The following is a 21,489-nucleotide window of genomic DNA, read 5'->3' as shown; positions in this document are numbered from 1 at the left end:
CTTCCCTCCACCCGCCATAGCTCCAATCTCTAGCCTCCCCCCAGCACTTCCGATCGCAGGCCTTTCCCCCACTCCTGTTTACCGATCCCGCCCCCAGCCCCGATTACCAAGTTTTCCCCTCCAGATTGCCGGGGACCATCCCCAAGGGTCCCTGGCTGCGGCCTCCTGCAGCTGGTGTCCCCTCTTGCCCGCCGGCCATGCTGTCCATGTGGTCGGCTGATGGGTGACAGACAGAGCTACAAGATGCTAATGGGGTCCTACCGATAAGTTCGGTAGGACTTCAGCGTTCCCAGCCTTGCCAGGTTCTTCGGCTGTTTTCGGCCTCACCTGCACTCTCCCCGTAAATATCAGGGATGACTCTCCTCGGAAACCATTTACTTTCCCTCTGTATCGTTCTGTGATTCTACCCGACAGAATGGAAGACCCTTAAGGGGTGAAATTGCCCTGCGCCCCGATTGGGGGTGGTAACCTTCTGGGGTCGGAACATTCTGCACTCGGCAGAGAAGTCCTGCCCCCACCGTGGAATTGCCCTTACCGGCCCTCAAAAGGAAGCTGAGCGCTCCACTTCCTTTAGGGGTGGTAACCGGGGTGCTGAAGGAAGCGCTACATGAAGCAGACGCACTGCAATGCCCCTCCCCTTCGATTAAATGGGAAGCAGGACACTTTTCGCCCGGGGGAGTGGAGCGCTTCGATTAAAAAGGAGGGCCGCTGCGCACTTTGCAAAATCTCTGATGGCCTCCACTAGGCGGAGGGCTGGGCTGCATGATGGCGGACTGGACCACACTAGTTCTGTTATCGTTGAGCCGACCTGAGAGTCGGCCGACAAAAACAGATGGCGGCTCCGGGCGCTGGCACCCTCCTATTTAAGGAGCGCCCCAAGAACCGCCTTATGGGGCAATTTCCCCCATAGGGTGTTAAGGGGTCGGTGTGGGGGGGGGGGGCGCCGTGCATGGCTACGACGTCGGTTGCGCAGCGGCCCGGGGCGCTAACCTTGGGACAGCGCCTCCGCAAACTCCCGGGAAGCAGCAGCGTCTCCCCTCCCTCTGGCGAAAAGTACCTTGCGTCCCTCGGAGGCGCCAACAGGGCGATAAAAAGGGGCAATTTTGCCCCCTTAGTGAATGGGCAATCACAACTCAAGCTCATGCACGAGATCTCTGTACTACAGTGTACTGAAGCACATACATGTGCATTACTGTTTCCCCTACTGAAATGATTCCATGGCAGTAAAGGCTGTCTTAGCTATTCAATGTTACTTTCACATCAAGATAAAAATCCAAACTTCACGGGCTGGAACTTTCATTGGCTAAGCACCTACCGCACGAGCGCTCCCGCCCCGTTAGCGCCCTAAGAGGAGCGTGGAACGGTTCAGTTAGCGCTCCACTTGGGGCGCTAAAAATGAGTATCCCGGTTGGAGGTGATAAACATCGCCCGGCACTAAAGTTAGTGACCAGGCGGTGTCTCCACCTCAAACCTGGCTATACTGAATTTTTAGCCCCGGGTGTTTCACAGAAAGAGAGTTCTCCAAAGTGCCTCATAAACATCAATGAAACTACCAGTCAATGGCAGCAACAAAATGTTCACATTAGTGGAGAAGGGGATTGGTGGCCATTACGTTATTTATTTTAAGTGGAAACTTACAAGCGATGGGACCAAATTCTATAGAACTTAAAAAAAAAAAATTTGCAAAACGGAAAAACATACAACAGCAACTCCATGCAGTGCTCCCTACCATCGATGTGAGGCATTGTTACAGTCACTTTAATGAGGTTGGGATGGTCTGGATCGTCAGATCCCGTGTAACGCAGCTTAGCAGAGAATGGCTCAGCACCGACTGCTCCTTGTACTCTGGGCTGGCACAGACCTGACAATAAAGGAATCACATGTCACTGGCTGGTAACCAAAACTGAATGACAGATTTAAAGGTAATTCAGATTCTCTTGTCTTCAAACTAAAAGTATGCCATATCTCTTCATGGACAATTATGGGTACTGAGAAATATATACAGCATTAAGGAACTGTATAAGTTAGGGATATATAGAATCATAGAAATTTACAGCACGAAAGTAGGCTATTTCGGCTCATCGTGTCTGCGGCAGCTGATCAAGAGCTATCTAGACTAATCCCACTTTCCAGCTCTTGGTCTGTAGCCTTGTAGGTTACGGCACTTTAAATGCACATCCAATGTGCATTTAATGTGGTGAGGGTTTCTGCCTCTACCATCCTTTTAGGCAGTTCCAGACCCCCACCACCCTCTGGGTGAAAACATTTCCCCTCAAATCCCCTCTAAGCCTCCTACCAATTTAGCTTTTTAAAAAAAAAAACTTTATAGTTTAAAGGATATTAAGACAAATAAATTACATAATTTCTAAGAAATATTTATAATGTAAGAAGTAAGTGAAAATAGTTTCTCAATCCAAGAAATAATCTTGTAATAGCGTTCAACCAGTCACCACAATTAATGTCACAGCACATGTATATGCTCACTGAGATCATTCTGCAGGGGCAGCTAGGGTGTGAAAGGTATTAACACAATCTTAGTTAACATTTCAAAAAATGGAGATTCACATGCAGGTATGCTTTGTTTAAACTAAACAGATTAATGACTGCATTAAACCGACACAGGAAGAAATTTCTAAAAAAGAAACAAAAGAAATTAAAACCATAACAGGTCAAGGAAACATCTAAATCTCTTGCTTTCTTGATTTGTGCTAACTTGTAACTCCTGCCTCCATTATTCAATGTGCTATCTGCCACATTGCTCCCTTCAAAGTGACAAAGTACACATTTTTATGTGTTACCTTCTTCAATGTTGACTGATACAATGGGGCTTGCTAATTCAAGCCCTTCATCCCCATTGGAATTAACTGCTCGAGCAGCACACTGCACCCGAGAGCCAGCCTGGAAGTAGATGGAGTCCAGAGTAATCATCTTGGACGAGGTGAAGAAAGTGTTTGAGTCTACTTCTCTCATTGGGCTGGTCACTCCATCAAGGCCAGTCGGGGCACTCACCAGCCAGCGGTAGCGAGTAAGGGTATCATTGATGCTCTCACTGGTACATATCGAGCCTGTCTTGTCATAATCAGAATATTTAGGATTGCATGCCTGAGGAAAGAATAGAATGAAGTTAAACATCTCAAATGATAATACACACTATGTTAGGTTAAGGACAAAACACTTTGATTTGAGACACCAGCAAACATTAATATGTTTTGTTTGTATTTGGAATTGTAGTGAAACAATTTTTAGTCAGTTGCACATAAACATTACACAAGAAGAATAAATGCTTCTGTACGGCCAATAACTGTGTAGCAATATTGCAAACATGTTCTTTTTGAACGCATTTACAATGTCCCTACATACCAGAGCAAACTATGTTAGGTAAAGGTTCACCAGAGCAATTCTTCCTTTAGATTATTACTGTATCAGCCTGCAATGTCTTGTTCTTGGGCAGACGAATTTTAGTTGCAATAATGGCCCCAAGTTTCCACACGCGGCAAAACAGGCGCCCCTCCGAGCTGGGCGCCCATTTTTCGCGCCGAAAACGGCGCCTGAAAAAAAACGCGCTATTCTCGAGCGCTTTGCAGCTCGATGTCTGCTTGGCGCGGCGCACAGGGGGCGGAGCCTACCACTCGCGTCGATTTTGTAAGTAGGAGGGGGCGGGTACAATTTAAATGATTTTTTTCCGTGCCGGCAACCCTGCGCATGTGCGTTGGAGCGTTCGCGCACGCGCAGTGTGAAGTAAACATTGGCACTCGGCCATTTTAAAAAGTGCTGCAGAAAAAGTGAAAATTTGTTTATTGAACCCTTGCAAAGGCTTGCATTTTAATTTTCTTGATATTTCTGTGTGCGAGGGTGAGGGAGTGCATTCTGTAATTAAAGATAGACTGTGATAAACGGGACACATGCACTTGTTTGAGACTATTCAAATTCTTTGTAGCTGTTCAATTTTTAACATTTTTTAATAAAACCACATTGCCCTTCCATGATCAGCATTGAGGCTTCTTGCAGCTTTCTCCCTCCCTCCCCCCTCCCCCTGCCGTCCGTCGGGCCCGACGGCAAACCGCTGCCTCAAGTACTGAGGCTTCCTGCAGCTTTCTCCCTCCCTCCCTCCCTCCCCTGCCGTCGATCGGTCCCGACGGCAAACCGCTGCCTGAAAGGCCTGCCTGAAGCACTTTCACACAGGTAGGAACATGGTTTATTTAATCTTTTCTTTGCTTATAAATTTTTATTCAGGTTGGATTTATTTGTATAATATTTGTATAAGTATAACTAAGGATTTATTGTAGAATTTAGTGACTTCCCTTCCCCCCCACCTCGTTCCCGACGCCTAATTTGTAACCTGCGCCTGATTTTTTAATGTGTAGACAAGGTTTTTTCAAGCTTACAAAAATCTTCACTTGCTCCATTCTAAGTTAGTTTGGGTTACGTTTTCACTGTGGAAACTTTCAAATCAGGCGTCAGTGGCCAGACACGCCCCCTTTTGAAAAAAAAATTCTGTTCAAAAGTGAAACTGTTCTACCTGACTAGAACTGCAGAAAACTTAAATGTGGAGAATTCCAATTTCTAAGATACTCCGTTCTCCACCAGTTGCTCCTAAAAATCAGGAGCAAATCATGTGGAAACTTGGGGCCCATATTTCTACAATTCAAAGGCGCTAAAAACCCAGTAATCTGCAGGAATAAATTTTGGGGCAATTTTGTTGCAGGGAAACTGCTATTTTGTTAAGTGCTGTGAAGCAGTTAAGCCTAGATTATCCTGTATTGACAGAGTTTACCTTAGTCTTAAGTCAACACCTTGGTGTCCTTCAAGATTGTTGTTAATTTCATTCTCTTTCACCACTAGAGCACCACACAGTCTCAGTGCAGCCAATATGTCTCCTCCAGTGATTTCTGCCTGCAGTCACTAGTAGCATGCCCTAATGCCTGCTCCTATTCCTTAACAACATATTATAGAAACATAGAAAGTAGGTGCAGGAGTAGGTCATTCAGCCCTTTGAACCTGCACCGCCATTCAATAAGATCATGGCTGATCATTCACCTCAGTACCCCTTTCCTGCTTTCTCTCCATACCCCTTGATCCCTTTAGCCGTCAAGGCCATATCTAACTCCCTCTTGAATATATCTAACAAACTGGCATCAACAACTCTCTGTGGTAGAGAATTCCAGAGGTTAATAACTCTCTGAGTGAAGAGGTTTCTCCTCATCTCGGTCCCAAATGGCTTACCCCTTATCCTTATACTGTGACCCCTGGTTCTGGACTTCCCCAACATCGGGAACATTCTTCCTGCATCTAACCTGTCCAGTCCCGTCAGAATTTTATATGTTTCTATGAGATCCTCTCTCATTCTTCTAAACTCCAGTGAATGCAGGCCCAGTCGATCCAGTCTCTCCTCATATGTCAGTCCAGCCATCCCAGGAATCAGTCTGGTGAACCTTCGCTGCACTCCCTCAATAGCAAGAACATCCTTCCTCAGATTAGGAGACAAAAAATGAACACAATAATCCAGGTGAGGCCTCACCAAGGCCCTGCACAACTACATTAAGACCTCCATGCTCCTATACTCAAATCCCCGAGCTATGAAGGCCAACATGCCATTTGCCTTCTTCACCTGCTGTACCTGCATGCCAACTTTCAATGACTGATGTACCATGACATCCAGGTCTCGTTGCACCTCCCCTTTTCCTAATCTGCCACCATTCAGATAATACTCTGCCTTCATGTTTTTGCCACCAAAGTGGATAATCTCACATTTATCCACATTATACTGCATCTGCCATGCATTTGCCCACTCACCTAACCTGTCCAAGTCACCCTGCAGCCTCTTAGCATCCTCCTCACAGTTCACACCGCCACCCAGCGTAGTGTCGTCTGCAAACTTGGAGATATTACACTCAATTCCTTCATCTAAATCATTGATGAATATTGTAAATAGCTGGGGTTCTAGCACTGAGCCCTGCAGCACCCCACTAGTCACTGCCTGCCATTCTGAAAAGGCCCCATTTATCCCGACTCTCTGCTTCCTGTCTGCCAACCAGTTCTCTATCCACATCAATACATTACCCCCCAATACCATGTGCTTTAATTTTGCACACTAATCTCTTGTGTGGGACCTTGTCAAAAGCCTTTTTAAAATCCAAATACATCACATCCACTGGTTCTCCCTTGTCCAATCTACTAGTTACATCCTCAAAAAATTCTAGAAGATTTGTCAAGCATGATTTCCCTTTCATAAATCCAAGCTGACTTGGACCGATCCCATCATTGCTTTCCAAATGCGCTGCTATTTCATCTTTAATAATTGATTCCAACATTTTCCCCACTACTGATGTCAGGCTAACCGATCTATAATTCCCCATTTTCTCTCTCCCTCCTTTTTTAAAAAGTAGTGTTACATTAGCTACCCTCCAGTCCATAGGAACTGATCCAGTCAATATACTGTTGGAAAATGATCCCCAATGCATCCACTATTTCTAGGGCCACTTCCTTAAGTACCCTGGGATGCAGACTATCAGGCCCTGGGGATTTATCCGCCTTCAATCCCATCAATTTCCCTAACACAATTTCCTGACTAATAAGGATTTCCTTCAGTTCTTCCTTCTCGCTAGACCCTCGGTTCCCTAGTATTTCCGGAAGGTTAAATGTGTCTTCCTTCGTGAAGACAGAACCAAAGTATTTGTTCAACTGGTCTGCCATTTCTTTGATTCCACCATTATAAATTCACCTGATTCTGACTGCGAGTGACCTACGTTTGTCTTCACCAATCTTTTTCTATTCACATATCCATAGAAGCTTTTGCAGTCAGTTTTTATGTTCCCAGCAAGCTTCCTCTCATACGCTATTTTCTCCCTTCTAATTAAACCCTTTGTCCTCCTCTGCTAAATTCTAAATTTCTCCCAGTCCTCAAATTTGCTGCTTTTTCTGGCCAATTTATATGCCTCTTCCTTGGATTTAATACTATCCCTAATTTCCCTTGTTAATCACGGTTGAGCCACCTTCCCCGTTATCCTTGATGACATTATCTGCAAGCATGAAATCAGCTGCCATTTGTTTCATCTCTCCACCACCATTCTTGACCCTACGACTGTTGGTGTGCTATCGTACACCAAATCATTGATGATCCATGACATTTTCCAGTACAACCTCAACAGTACTGAGGTCAGCCTGTTCGAATTCTGACAGAAACCGTGTACATCAGGTGCCGATTCCATCCTAACTATTGAATTCCTGCTCTGGCTAAGACCAAAAGTATGCAACCCCCAAGTGTCCTGCACAAGCTGAGCTTCAAAGCCTACATTGAATCCATCACAAAGACCACTTACTTCAACATTTATAAAATCTCCCACCTATGTCCTGACCTCACCACGTTACTGCCGAAACCTTTATCTATGTCTTCATCACGTCTGAACTTGATTTTTCCAAAACTCTCACCAGCTTTATAAGCTCTGTACTATACAAATTCTCTCTGCCAATTGTATGTTACACCACACCCCGATCACAGTGCTTACTGACCTGCACTGGTTCATCATCCTACAGCGCACCAACTTCTAAACCCTCATTTTTGTTTTCAAACTCTCTATCGTCTTACTGTTTTCCATTTGTGCAATCTTCTTCAACCCTACATCCCAGCATACACCATCTATCTGTCTCAGGCTTCTACATCCCGCTATCGGCTCCGCTATTGATGGGCAGCATGGTAGTCAAAGTTAATATGGTCCCAGTTTAAAACATATGACGGTGACTTATCAGACTAACCCTTTACAAAAACAGTGTGATCTAACAACATGGGGGCCCAAATTCAGGGCCGCCAGAAAAAGGCCTACTTTTTTGGGGGAGATTTTTCTGCCCGGAGTGTTGAGGCTGCCTCGTGATTGGTTTTCGGCAGTTAGTAATTTTTTTAACGTTGGACCCGGAAGTCGGTCATAGTGGGGTGGAAATGCGGCAGTAAGTCAGGCTGAGGGGCAGGATCGAGACAACGCCGCTGTCAACCAGGGGGGCAATATTTTGCTGGCCGATCGGGAAGTCGGCCGGCAAAAATAACATGGCCAACGCACTGCCAGGCCGCACACTGTCAGAAAAAGGTGCACCGACAGCGGGGCAACGATTGTTTTCCCTAAATATGGGTCGGAGTGTTCTGCAGGTGAGGGAGAGCGACGGTGCGTGTTTTGATTAAGTGGGGACAGGCCGAAAAATCCCCGACTTGAATTTGGGTTGGGGTAGCCATTGGACTGCAATGCGGTGACCACTCAATCTGGCCCTGAATTTCGGCCCCATGGTCTATTCTGCTGGCTTCTTTTCCCCCAATGCTCTCAATGAAAAATAAGTTTCTCAAGGTGCACAATTGCTTTTGTGTTGCAATATGTGGCATCAACTCAACTGTAATTTTACAAAATGGTAAAAGTTTTGGCATATTAAAGAGTAATAATGGAACCTTATCGTCCAATGAAGGCACTATGCAAAAGTTATGCTTATACTATGACAGGATGTCAGAACACGGTGATGTAAACTGGGTGATACGTACTGTTACACAGACAACAGGATAGCCTGCTGGGGGGCTAGGGTTTTCTTTTGCTCTGGAGGTATCATCATATATAAGCAGCGAGACAACTTGTGGGACGGATGGGAACGTGACGTCAGCCATGCTGTTCATCTCCTCGATGTATACAATTGCTTTACTTATCTGGGAAACAACATAAAAAGGTATCAGCAGTGTACTGCTGAGGAAAGCAATGTGGCTACATCAATAGCACGGTTTTACAGTATCCACACAAATAAAACAGATTCCTCAAACGCGGTGTATTTTGTTGTGCGATTGTGGTCATCAAGGTGGGGCACATTTGTTGGAAACAGTCCATAGCAGTGAGAGCATCACGCAATCCTCAAAAAGGTATGATATGGAACAGGTTTGATATGTAGGTTCCTTATATCACTCGCTCCTCCAGTGTTGCAGGCCCATATTATTTGTTCCATAACAGATAGGGGGCAGGGCAATGCAATTGTGAAAAACTATTTCAGGAGGCATTTGTTGCCAATGTGATTTCCTCTCCTTCCCTGCCATTGGCCGTGGGTTGTTGAAAAGAATTGACTGTGTATGGTTAACATAGTATAAAATTCACAGGCGCTTTACTCAGCTTGTGGAGGATTATTGCAGCAGAATAAATATATATTGAGACCCATCATCCTATGCATTGCGTCCCTTATGTGCCTATTAGTGGGATGCAACAAAAAACAGGGTGGAGACCCCTTGTGTCTAGTTTGTGCTTAAGGTGTTCTTCCAATCCCGGGTTGGGCAGGGGTTGAGATATTGCGTTAAAACAATGGGGGCAAAGTTGACCCTTTTTTAGAGACCCGTTAGTGCCTCCAGGGGGCACTAACGGGGGGGGGGGGGGGGGGAAGAAACTTTTCGACCAGGCTTTGGGTGGGGGGCGGAATCGTGCTACCGGCTCCCTGGAAATTACCCGGGAGTTTGCGGAGTCGCTGTCTTCGCCGTGCGTGGCGACCTCTCAGCACCGTACACGACCCCTTTCCACCCCGCAGGGGAAATTGTCCCGCGGCCTGTGAAGCTGGTGCGAGCAGATGTCAACGCTAACTTTGCGGGTCGGGAAGCTGGCCGATATCCGCTCGTGGGGGTGGAAGTTAAAGGGGAGGGCGCCGGCGCCCCGTCACCTTAAGCAGTTTGCCAACTCTCTGCTCGGCTCCACTGACAGCTTCCTAGCGTGGTCCGGGCCGCCATCGTGCAGACGGCACCCCGTTTTGGGTGCTGGGCTACAGGCCCAGTCCCACGCTGCCCTAATGGAGGCCATCAAAGGCCTTGCTGAGTGTGCAACAGTGTGCTCTCGTACACCAAATGATTGCGGAGCCATGACATTCCTTTGAGGGGCGGTACACCCAATTCAGCGTTGGGGGGGGGGGGGGGGGCGGTGGGACTTCTGTGAGGGGCACAGAAAGTCCCGGCACCAGCTGGTTACCGCCCCCAATCGGGGCGCAGAGCAATTTTGCCCCCAATTACTTTGTATTTCTCTTCACATCAGATTACAATGAGCTGCAAGTGACATCATTAGGGTCTTCGCATCCATTTCTGCTGGTTGCAGGTCATATGTTGGCCATATAAACTAGTGTTCAGTTTAACAGAGCAATGTTTCAATACGTAACAGTAAAGCACTAATCTGAATAGCAAGTGACAAATTGACTTTTGGCCAGTGAGGAGACAACATTTTGAAAGCTTACTGTTGCTGAAAGGTTCCACGGTGGCCAGAAGAGTTCAACGAGAGCTGGGAGTTTTGTGGCCACATCAGCCCCCTTAGCACATTGGGTGTACCATTTGGAATCCCCTTGTACATATACTACTTGGGGAAAGAGGATGACGACGACGAGTACGAGGAGGGTGATTTGTGTTATGTATGTTAACTGGGTTTTACCTGCCATCTGCTGGCACGGTTTTGGCCAAGGAGGGGAACAGGGTTTTTGTAGTCAAACTGTTAAATGGCCAAACATGCAAGAGGCACACCGACCAAACCAAACTACGATTCATAGAAAATCCAGAACAAATTGAAGATGACATCATCATCAACCAACCAACACACATCCAACCATCAGTTGACCCGTGTGTCATTCACGATGACGAACCTACCATCCCCGACAGACCGACTGCTCCACAATGCCACAATGGTCCTACTAATTCATCCAAGCTTGGGTTCGAACTGAGAAGATCAATCAGGGAGCGGAAGGCCCCTGACCATCTCAATTTGTAAATACAACCTGTACCAAGGACTTTGGGTGGAATGATGTTATGTATGTTAACTGGGTTTTACCTGCCACCGGAGGGCATGACTGTCGGAGTCCTAATGGTCACTGGCAGACACGTGCAAGCTGTGTATATAATGTTGGCAGCCACTTTGAATCCTCACTTTGAGAATAAATAAACTGGAGTAAGGTCATGCCTGAACTAGCTCACCGTACTTAGCCTCGTGGAGTTATTCAATACTTAACAGTTTGGGGCCTAAGAAAGTGAGGCATCATTCCAGGAGGAAGGCTCTTGTCCACTGTTACCCTGCCAACTGACACTATCGATCTTGATGGAAATACCTGGAGGAGCAATTCCTTCAGAGGTTGCTATTTGCCAGGGAGGCAGTGATAGATGGCACCTGGCTGCAGGAGAAGTGGCAGGCCAATTCCTGAGCAAACAAGACAATGAAGCTGCCTTGATCTTTTTTTAACCATGGGCTCTTTCCAGGGGTCACTGAGGCCATCAGTCCGTCTACATTGCATTGCTGCATAAAGTCAGTGGCTAACGGCTTGTTTAGAAGGGCAAGCAGATACATTACTTTTCCCCTGGACAACACAGCAATAGAGAATAATGGACAGGATGCAGAGTTAAAATCTTTGTCCAGCACTAGATTTAGCCTAGGGTAGAAGGTGGTATTTTCCTCTCTGCACTTGCACCACTCAAAACATAAGGCTTTTAATAGTATTTTTGAATTTATTTAATAAACCTACTGCTAAGTAGGTTGTATACATTTCTTCTGCCTGAGTACCTGGGTTTCTGCCACCATGTTCTCATCAGGTTTCAGGTGGATGGTGAAGGCCTCTCGCATTTCTCTCACTCCATCGTACAGCACCTCAACTTCCACATAGTGCTGGGTTTCACTTTCTTTAAATTCAATTTCTGAAATCAATCAAAACCAAGTCTTGATAAAGAAGGGGCAGTCAATAGATGGCTTCACTTAAAATTCATTTAAACTGCAGAAGACCCATTTTTTCCCCCGACACTGAGTATAGTACTTACTTATTATGCAGCAATAGAAATATTTATATCTGTGGTTACCAGGTTTAATCAGCATTCTAAATTACATTACTATCAATGAACAAAGCTAAGGTACAACTTTGTAATCTATCCCACTTTAGGTTGCTAAATGGAGGATGGAGAATTGTCTTACTTAAGCCTTTCAATTGCTCTAATCCTATCTATGGAGCATCAGAGTGCAGCACGAAAAATATAGCAACACTGCAAGCCAAAACTTCTGATTGCATTTATCCAATAAACAATGCCGGTATAGAAGTGAGCCACACAGCACAGGAAGGCTCCAGTTTCTACTCCCATGTATTCAGTTAGCTGGTCTTAGCCAGGGCAGCAGTGGTGATGCTACAACTGACTCCTGTATCTCTGGGTAATTGAGCAGAAAAGTCAGCTAACATTCCTGCTCTTGATCACTATCCAGTGACACTGTCTGGGAAGTATGCATCTGGGTGTTTGGTGAAGACAGGATCGGATTGGTTGTAATCCTTTGCCACCATAGGCTTAGACATGAAGTCAGAGACTGGATATTCTGAGGCAAGTGACTCACCTCCTGACGCCCCAAAGCCTTTCCACCATCTACAAGGCGCAAAAGTCAGGAGTGTGATGGAATACTCTCCACTTGCCTGGATAAGTGCAGCTCCAACAACACTCAAAAAGCTTGACACCATTCAGGTCAAAGCAGGCTGCTTGATTGGCACCCCATCCACCACTTTAAACATTCACACCCTCCTCCACCACCGACCAGTACATTGTGGCTGCAGTGTATACCACCTACAAGAGGCACTGCAGAAACTCACCAAGGCTCCTTTGACAGCGCATCTGCTGTATCCCATATGCTGCACTTCGACTGGAAATGTGCGCATGCTTCCTGTCCACCAAATTGAGAGCTTAGTAGAATGGTTAGTGTCTGAAAATCAGGCGCTGAGCCATCAAATTTCTAGGCCTCTATGTTTCAGAGAGGAGGACAAGGGAAGCATTGCGACCATAAAAGAGCCCCCTGCCGAGCGAGATAATTATGCGAAGGCCCATATGTCTGTTAAAAATCTAATTATCAAAGTGAGCTGAGTCTATGAATCACATCAATCAAGCAAATGAACACAAGTGTTTAGCATAATGGACTGAATCACTTCCACATTTAGACTCGCACTCCTTCAATAATGGCATGCCACGTTCTATGCCAACTTTCTAACAATGGTACACTGATTCAACTAGAAAGTGCGCTGTAGAACTTTATAGGGAATATCAATGGATAGGTGCCAGCATTTCAGCCAGCTGACAGTTTAATACCATAAAATCCTTTTCAGGATGAACATGCTCAATTCATAGTGGTTACTATAAATAGTTGTTGCCTAGACACCAAACCCATCCATCTCCCTGAACACTGCCTGAGGTGGAACCAGACCGTTTGCAACCATAGGGCTAGAAATTCCATTTTTGGTCATAACGGTATTTTTACGCCAAAAATACCGCTATGACTCTTCTATGATTCGGGGATTTTTACTGCGCCCGGCAGTAAAAACGGGCGTTGCACGAGGATTCGTGGCGCAAATCACAAATTTTCTGCAACTTTTCTCCAAGGCCGATACGAGTTGGGCCTAGGGAGGAGGGAAAACACCAACAAAAAAATTGCAAAAAAATCCCCCCACAAAACATTCACAAGACACTTAACCGGCGAATCACTGAAAGAAAATTAAAAAATAAAAACTTTAACTTACCTTTTTTTACAAGTCTTCATACCTACAGCTGTTCCAAGGGGTGCAATGCAGGTCTTTCCCGAACGTTTTTTTTGGTACTATCTACGGGTGCGCTGCGAGCCAAATTTTAGGTGAAAGCGCTTTTTCGAGTCTTGCACGCCGGCGGTCCGTTTCCCAGCAGTACTTAAAAATTGCCGGCGCAAGACTAATGCATTGGTTTAATCTACCAAAATTTCCTGGATTCTGGGGCGGTCCCAACAGATTGGAAAACCACAAATATATCGCCCCTATTTAAAAAAGGAGGCAGACAAAAAGCAGGAAACTATAGACCAGTTAGCCTAACATCTGTCCTTGGGAAAATGCTGGAGTCCATTCTTAAGGAAGCAGAAGCAGAACATTTGGAAAAGCATGATTTAATCAAGCAGAGTCAGCATGGTTTTATGAAAGGGAAATCATGTTTGACAGATTTGCTGGAGTTCTTGAGGATGTAACGAGCAGGGTGGATAAGGGGGAACTAGTGGATGTGATGTATTTGGATTTCCAGAAGGCATTCGATAAGGTGCCACATAAGAGGTTACTGCACAAGATAAAAGCTTACAGGGTTGGGGGTAATATATTAGCATGGATACAGGATTGGTTAACTAACAGGAAACAGAGAGTTGGGATAAATGGGTCATTTTCCAGTTGGCAAACAGTGACTAGTGTGGTGCCACAGCGATCGGTGCTGGGGCCTCAACTGTTTACAATGATACAAAGATGGGTGGGACAGCAAATTGTGAGGACCCAAAAAATCTGCAAAGGGATGTGGACAGGCTAAGTGAGTGGGTAAAAACTTGGCAGATGGAGTATAATGTGGGAAAATGTGTGGTTATCCACTTTGGCAGAAATAATAGAAAAGCAAATTATAATTTAAATGGAGAAAAATTGCAAAGTGCTGCAGTACAGAGAGACCTGGGGGTCCTTGTGCATGAAACACAAAAAGTTAGAATGCAGGTACAGCAAGTAATCAGGAAGGTAAATGGAATGTTGCCCTTTATTGCAAGGGGGATAGAGTATAAAAGCAGAGAAGTCCTGCTACAACTGTACAGAGTATTGGTGAGGCCACATCTGGAGTACTGCATACAGTTTTGGTCTCTGTATTTAAGGAAGGATATACTTGCATTGAAGGCAGTTCAGAGAAGGTTCACTGGGTTGATTCCAGAGATGAGGGAGTTGACTTATGAAGATAGGTTGAGCCTATACACGTTGGAGTTCAGAAGAATGAGAGGTGATCTTATTAAAACTTCTAAGATAATGAGGGGGCTTGACAAGGTGGATGCAGAGAGGATATTTCCACTCATAGGTGAAACTAAAACTAGGGGACATAGTCTTAGACCACCCATTTAAAACAGAGATGAGGAGAAATTTCTTCTTTGAGAGTTGTAAATCTATGGAATTCACTGCCCCAGAGAGCTGTGGAGGCTGGGTCATTGAATATATTTAAGGCGGAGATGAATAGATTTTTGAGCGATAAGGGAGCAAAGGGTTATGGGGAGCGGGCAGGGAAGTGGAGCTGAGTCCATGATCAGACCAGCCATGATCTTAGTGAATGGTGGAGCTGGCTCGAGGGGCTAAATGACTTACTCCTGCTCCTATTTCTTATGTCCTTAAGTTCTTAAGACTTCACCAAATTTCATGGACCGGCTTTTTTCGGCAAAAACGACAAAATATCGCTGAAAAACTGGGCGCAAAGTTGGGGAAATTCCAGCCCACAGTGTCCTATTTGACCTTGAGATGAGCTTATATACGACCCCATATCGGCTCCATCACCAGGACTGTCTACTTCTACCTCCGAAACATCACTCGTCTCCACCCCGTTGCAGCTCATCTGCTGCCGAAAGCCTCATTCATGCCTTAGTTGCCTCTAGACTTGACAATTCCAACGCTCTCCTGGCTGTCCTCGCATTTCCACCCTCTATCAACTTGAACTCATCCAAAACTCTGCTGCCCGTATCCTAACTCGCACCTCAGTCCCATTCACTCATCACCCCTTTGTTTGGTTTTCGGTCAGCAACAGCGTAATTTTAAAATTCTCATTCTTGTTTTCAAATCCCTCCAAGGCCTCGCCCCTCCCGATCTCTGTAACTTCTCTAGCCCTACAACCCTCCGAGATCTCTGCACTCTTTCAGTTCTGGCCTCTTACACATCCCAGATTTTCATTGCACCACCATTTGTGCCCGTGCTTTCAGCAGCCTAGGCTCCAAGCTCTGGAATTCCCTCCCTAAACATCTCCTCCTTTAAGATGATCCTTAAAGCCTACCTCTTTGACCAAGCTGTCCTAATATCTTCTTGTTTGGCTCGGTGTCAGATTTTGTTTGGTAATGCTCCTGTGAAGTGCCATCAGAGGTTTAACTACGCTAAAGGCGTTATATAAATGCAAGTTGTTGTTACTGATTTGTATTTCCTTAATTCACTTGACCTGGTGACATTGCAGAAAGGAGATTCAGGACTGATGGAAAGTATTTTACGGCAGTACAAAAACAGTCATTTGAATAAAAATACTAAAAACAAAGTCTTGGTCCATTTTCCTAAATTACAATATACTTTTTATAATTAAAACTGCTTAAAATTTAACTTTTTGCAACTTTATGCTAACTTCTTCAACGCACAGGACGTTCTATTATTTTATTATCGTGGGTAATCTCATTGGCCCCTTCCCAGACTTTTTCTCCAGACTAAATAACTGTCAAAATGCACAAAAGACTTGCTCAAAACAGGTCGAATCATGTTCCAGACTACTCCAAGGCGTCTTGCTGTAGGGCACTTCAGATTTACTTTAGTGTAAGTACCTGAAACATAAGACTAAATTTAACACAAACTAGTAGGCTTCCTGTAAACTCTGAACCACTTCATATAACCATGTACCTTCTGACAAGGGATTGTAGTCTTCTCCAGAGATGGCAGAACCATCTTTTGTGTGGACTCGTACAATAGAAACTTTTGAAGTATCTCCAAGGCGAAGAATTGGAATTTTTACAACTGCAATCTGCCCGGGTTCTTTAGGTTCACTGATGCTAAATTTGGTCTCTCCAAATTTAATAATAGCCTCTGTAATAAAAATAGCAAGGGTTTTTAGTGTAGCCCATGAAATATAGAATAAATTTCAATTCATTCATTTTGAAACTACACAATAATGTTCCTCACTATCTGCGCCATCCATGACTTTGATTACTGTTTCGTTCCCTTCACCGATTGAAGCACCAAATGGGGAGTCGCTCTTTGGAGTTCCAAGGACCAGTCTCAGCTCCTCATCTTCCTCATGTATTGTATCGTCATTTAAAGTCACAGTACAGGGTTTCTCAATTTCACCTGTGAAATATGGTAGAATGTCGTGAGATCCTTAAAGCGCTGCTCATCAGCTTCCATTTTTGCAAAATAGAAGTGGCTTCTTTTATTTTAAAAACTTTTATTACACTGAAAAAAAAACTATTCTTTGATTTTCTAACAGTCAAAATAAGGAGTCTTCAAAAGAAATAACAAAAGAGTAGAAATAACTGCCAGTGATAAAATACAAATGCTTTATGCACTTTTACTAAATTCCCCTCTCCTGTTATTTAACATGCCTTAACACCCTCACTAAATGAAGACAGGAATTTGTTATAAGTATGTAAGCGCGATAAATACACTAACAGTAATCTCTGCCCTAGGTACCTAATGAAGCAACAGGAATTGGCCAAAGATAAAACCGTACTAAGGAAGATGACGTTTGGTTAAAGCCGAGAGCTTCAGTGTGTTTGATCGAAGATGCAAAAAAATATATATTTTCTTTCAGCTTTTCATTTTCAATCTTTATTTTAAAAAGGAAATAACAAATTAGTTTATTTTCCCCCGTGGCATAATCATCTGCAACAAGAGACTTGTGCCAGATAGGAGCTTGAGAATATACACTGAATGAGGATCATTTTTCAGATTTTTTTCTAATATTAAAATCAAGTAATAGACTGGAAACAAACATTGTAGTTCTTTTGTACATTAATTAAATTAAGATGGTTAAGTCCTTAATACCCTGTAATGACATGTTTTAAAATCTGTAATCATTTTCTCCTCTTTTTATGCCATTCCCTCTTTTATTATCACCAGAAACAAGAGTTGGGTCAACATTTACTCCCGAGTTTGCTCATTGTGAAAAAGCAATTGTATCTCTTGTGAATTTCAATCACAAAAAGCATGACATACAAATCTCTCATCTCCAATCTCTTCCTTAAAAAAGAACCCCCACAGCCACTTCCCTAGTTGCCTTTTCGGGGCTAAATCTGGTGATGCCCAAGCTTAACATGCTGCTTGATCCTTAACTCTGCTTTCTAACCCCATCCACTCCCTTGCTAAGACCCGATCTCTAACTCATTACTGTTGAAATCCTAATCCACATCTTCATCACCTGAAGCATTGACTTCTCCAACTCCCTCCATGGCAGCCATGCTGCTTCCACCCTTCATAAACTATAGTTAACCTACATTTCTGTGGCCCATGCCTTCTCCTGTACAAAGTTCCACCCATTCACCCTATCATTCTAAGCTCCAATTGCTTCCTGTCCCCAGCAAGTCAACTTCCAAGATTCTTGTCCTCATCTACAAAACCTACCAGGCCCTTGCTCCACTCTTTTCAAGGAATCTTGTTCAGCCATGCATTGCAGTCTCTGCCTCTGGATTACTGCTTGTTCCCCATTCCCTCTATTCCATATCATGAACTGATCTTTCAGTCACTACAACCTTTTCCTGTGGAGTTCTCTCCCCAAACCACTTAGTCCATCTGTCTCCATTCCCACTTTCAAAATGCTCTGAAAAAAACCCTTCTCCTTGACTTTGCTCTCCCCCCTCCTGAAATTCCCGGCTTTTGCTCCTCAGTGTCAAACATTATCATCCTCGAGTCCTTGTTAAGGGCTCTGAAATGTTTCATTTATCAGAGCACAATGCACATACAAGTTGTAGCTCCTGAACAAAAAATTTACAATACAACAGAAACAGACCAGTCATAGCAAAAACTGTACTTTCAAGATGTTTCCCCTCCTCTCCCTAATCCAATAGGAGCGCCATCACCACATCTCCCAGAATGTAGAAGATCAGCAATTTTGTTGTGCTATGTTTAAAGTAGCTCCCCTACAGCAGATCTGAAAATTAGTATTGAGCCAATGATATCAGAAACTAGTTTAAAACATGGAAATGAGTATTTTATTGTAAAAATATTTTTTTTTGAAGATTTGACCAATTGTGTTGATTCCTTTCCTCCTGGCAACCATGTATGTCATCACATATTATTCTTCAGTGGGTGGTCTATGTGGGAAGTATAAATTGTGCTTACATCAGCATGAGTGAACCATTTCGGATTTACTCTCCTCCGAGGTGGAAAACTCAAATCCTACAAAGTGCTCCATCTGGTGGCCAGTTTGAAAACTAATGGATCTCTTAAATACTACCCAGCAGATTCAAGTAATCAGCAATCATAGCACCTGAGCCTAAAAACACAATTCAATTTGGCATTCCTTTAAACCATCTAAAAATCAGTTTGGGGTTGGTGATTCTTAACCCTTTAAAAACTAGGTTGGAGAATCTATTACAATTCTTTCTATTCTTACGGCCGATGTGTTTGGTGCCACAGCCACAATAGGAGTACAATATTGTGGGTGTTCTCCATTTGCAAGCCCAGGACACAAACATTTAAAAGCTTTGAAAGGACTTTACATATCAAAATAAAACTACAATAAGTTGATTTTTTTTTACGTTTTGAGAGAACTTCTGAAGTTCTGCTCTCGTACATTTCAGGTGACTGCCTTTTTCATTATGTCCTTACTTTAATGATTGTATGTCAACATTCCATGACAGATTACAGTTGTTTTGCAGCCTCATGTACAGGATTTCTCACAGAGCTAATATTTCTGCAAATTCTAAAGGCGTGAATCAGTCAGCTGCTACAAGCAGACCATGGCTAGACGAATGTTACAATTAGCTTGTAGGTGGCCTCACATGTCTGACGAGCATAAGTGGGACACAGTGCTTCAATTCTAGTGGTGCAGATTTGGATTTTTGACTCTATGTCCAACAGTATAAATCCCAGCTACGACTCACATGTGAACACACTTGTCCTCACTACATGGCCAACTAGATGGTTTAAGATGGCAGTGCTCCATTATAGAAAAGGAAAAACTGCCCTTTAGAATGGCATTTCCCAATAGATAATTCTACAATGGCAATGATAATGTTGAATGGCGCAGCAAGCTCAAGGGGCTGAATGGCTTATTCCTCTTCCTAATGTTCCCATGTACCAATGATAATGGCCACTGAGGAATTTATGAGACAGTTATCCCTAGGCCAGGAACCATGACAATATTAGAGACCTAATTTAAAAAAAAGACAATTTTTTTAACAAAAGAAAGGGAGCATTTAAAGATGTTTCAGACAAATCTAACAAAAAAGATATTGCGAGCATCTGCCAGTAACACACTGCAAATGTCGCACATGAAAGGGCGAAAACAATTTTAAAGAGAGAGAAAGACCTGTTATTTTTGCTGACCAGGAACTGGTTTTACATTATTTCTCTCTAATGTACAGTACCTGGAAGAAATGTAATGACGGAATCATCTGTGTTTGGACGTTCAGCAAAATCCATCATGACCTGAGCAGAAGCCTGGCGGGTATAGCACCGAACTGTGGATTTATAGCTGATGTCACCACTTCGGTAAACAATTGCTGTGATCTGACCGTCATTCTCTTTCCCCACATATGCAGCATCTTTGAATTGCACCTTTGGTACTTTAAAGAAAAGGAAAGTTATTCACATATTGTTTTCCCATAATTGTTTCCTGTGTCAAATATAACACAATTCTCTGTTACACAACTACACCTGCACCTGACAAAATTGGCCATGGCATTTTATTTTGCTGGATTTTGGTTACCTTGGTGACCTTAAAAGACACAACCAAATTTTAATCTTGTAAAATGCCCTGCGATTCTTTATTATTGTGGGGATTCAATTTCATTGATTATATGGGTGAAACAAATCCATTAAATGCAAAATCCCCAGAAATAGTTCCCAGCCAATTTAGCACCATTTGCCAACACGCTGGAAAATAGATTAAAATCTAGCTAAAAGATCAACAATATAAAAAAAAAACACTCACAGGAAAATCTTGTAAAGTACACATTATAGAATAGTGTTTTCAACAGGGTTAGACACAAAACTTGATTAGTGCTGTGAAAATCTGCTAATATAATTTTAAGTGATTTAGTTCAAAAATATCTAACCGCACTAAGGGGCGAGTCAATTCTGTTGATTTAGCAAAAAGGTTAGGAAGTTAGAGAACATTTTTAGACATAAAAATGAAGACAAAAATTTACTTGTACCCCTGCCTATTCCATACAGTTAGCAAATATAACATCACTTAGTTAGCTAAACATTTCAGTCTCCACTTTAAGGGGCCAGGTTTCAGCCTGAGTTGCTCCTGTTTTTTTGGAGCAACTGGTTTAGAATGGAGTATCTTAGAAATTGCAATTCTCGGCATTTAGTTTGCTCCAGTTCTAGACAGTTAGAACAGTTTCAGTTTGGAACAGATTTTTTTTTCAAAAGGGGGCGTGTCCGGCCACTTACGCCCGTTTTGAAAGTTTAGGCAGTGAAAACTTACTCCAAACTAACTTAGAATGGAGTAAGTGTAGGTTTTTGTACGCTCAGAAAAACCTTGCCTACACTTAGAAAATCAGGCGTAGGTTACAAATCAGGCGTAGGGAATTGGGATGGGTTTAAAGGGAAGTTTACAAACATTAAACACTTCAGTTTTACAAATAAAGAGCCATCATCAATAATAAATGGTAAATACATCAATAAATCAAATAATAAATCAATCAAAAAAATTAATTAAAAAAAAAATCAATAAATAAAACATTTTCTACTTACCAACTGCAGACCGGGAGTCCTCCAACAGCGTGCTGGGATGCCCCCACCCCCCCCCAGTGTGTCTCTGTCAGTGTCTCT

General features: G+C 43.5%; 1 protein-coding gene across 1 annotated transcript in view; it reads right to left on the bottom strand.

Moving 5' to 3' along the window:
- Positions 1-21,489, bottom strand: part of LOC139275220 (FRAS1-related extracellular matrix protein 2-like) — a 288,895-nt gene that overhangs the window by 36,538 nt on the left and 230,868 nt on the right. Inside the window, exons 9-15 of the mRNA XM_070892378.1 lie at positions 20,076-20,273; positions 16,672-16,836; positions 16,393-16,575; positions 11,532-11,662; positions 8,519-8,677; positions 2,799-3,102; positions 1,730-1,861 (exon numbers count right to left, since the gene is read on the bottom strand). Coding sequence (XP_070748479.1) covers positions 1,730-1,861; positions 2,799-3,102; positions 8,519-8,677; positions 11,532-11,662; positions 16,393-16,575; positions 16,672-16,836; positions 20,076-20,273 — 1,272 coding nt within the window. The remainder of the gene's footprint in view (positions 1-1,729; positions 1,862-2,798; positions 3,103-8,518; positions 8,678-11,531; positions 11,663-16,392; positions 16,576-16,671; positions 16,837-20,075; positions 20,274-21,489) is intronic.

This window comes from Pristiophorus japonicus, chromosome 10 (assembly GCF_044704955.1).
Source record: "Pristiophorus japonicus isolate sPriJap1 chromosome 10, sPriJap1.hap1, whole genome shotgun sequence".
In the NCBI taxonomy this organism is placed as follows: Eukaryota; Metazoa; Chordata; class Chondrichthyes; family Pristiophoridae; genus Pristiophorus; species Pristiophorus japonicus.
The sequence above is the reverse complement of the archived record's forward strand: the minus strand, read 5'-3'. Positions and strand labels throughout refer to the sequence as shown.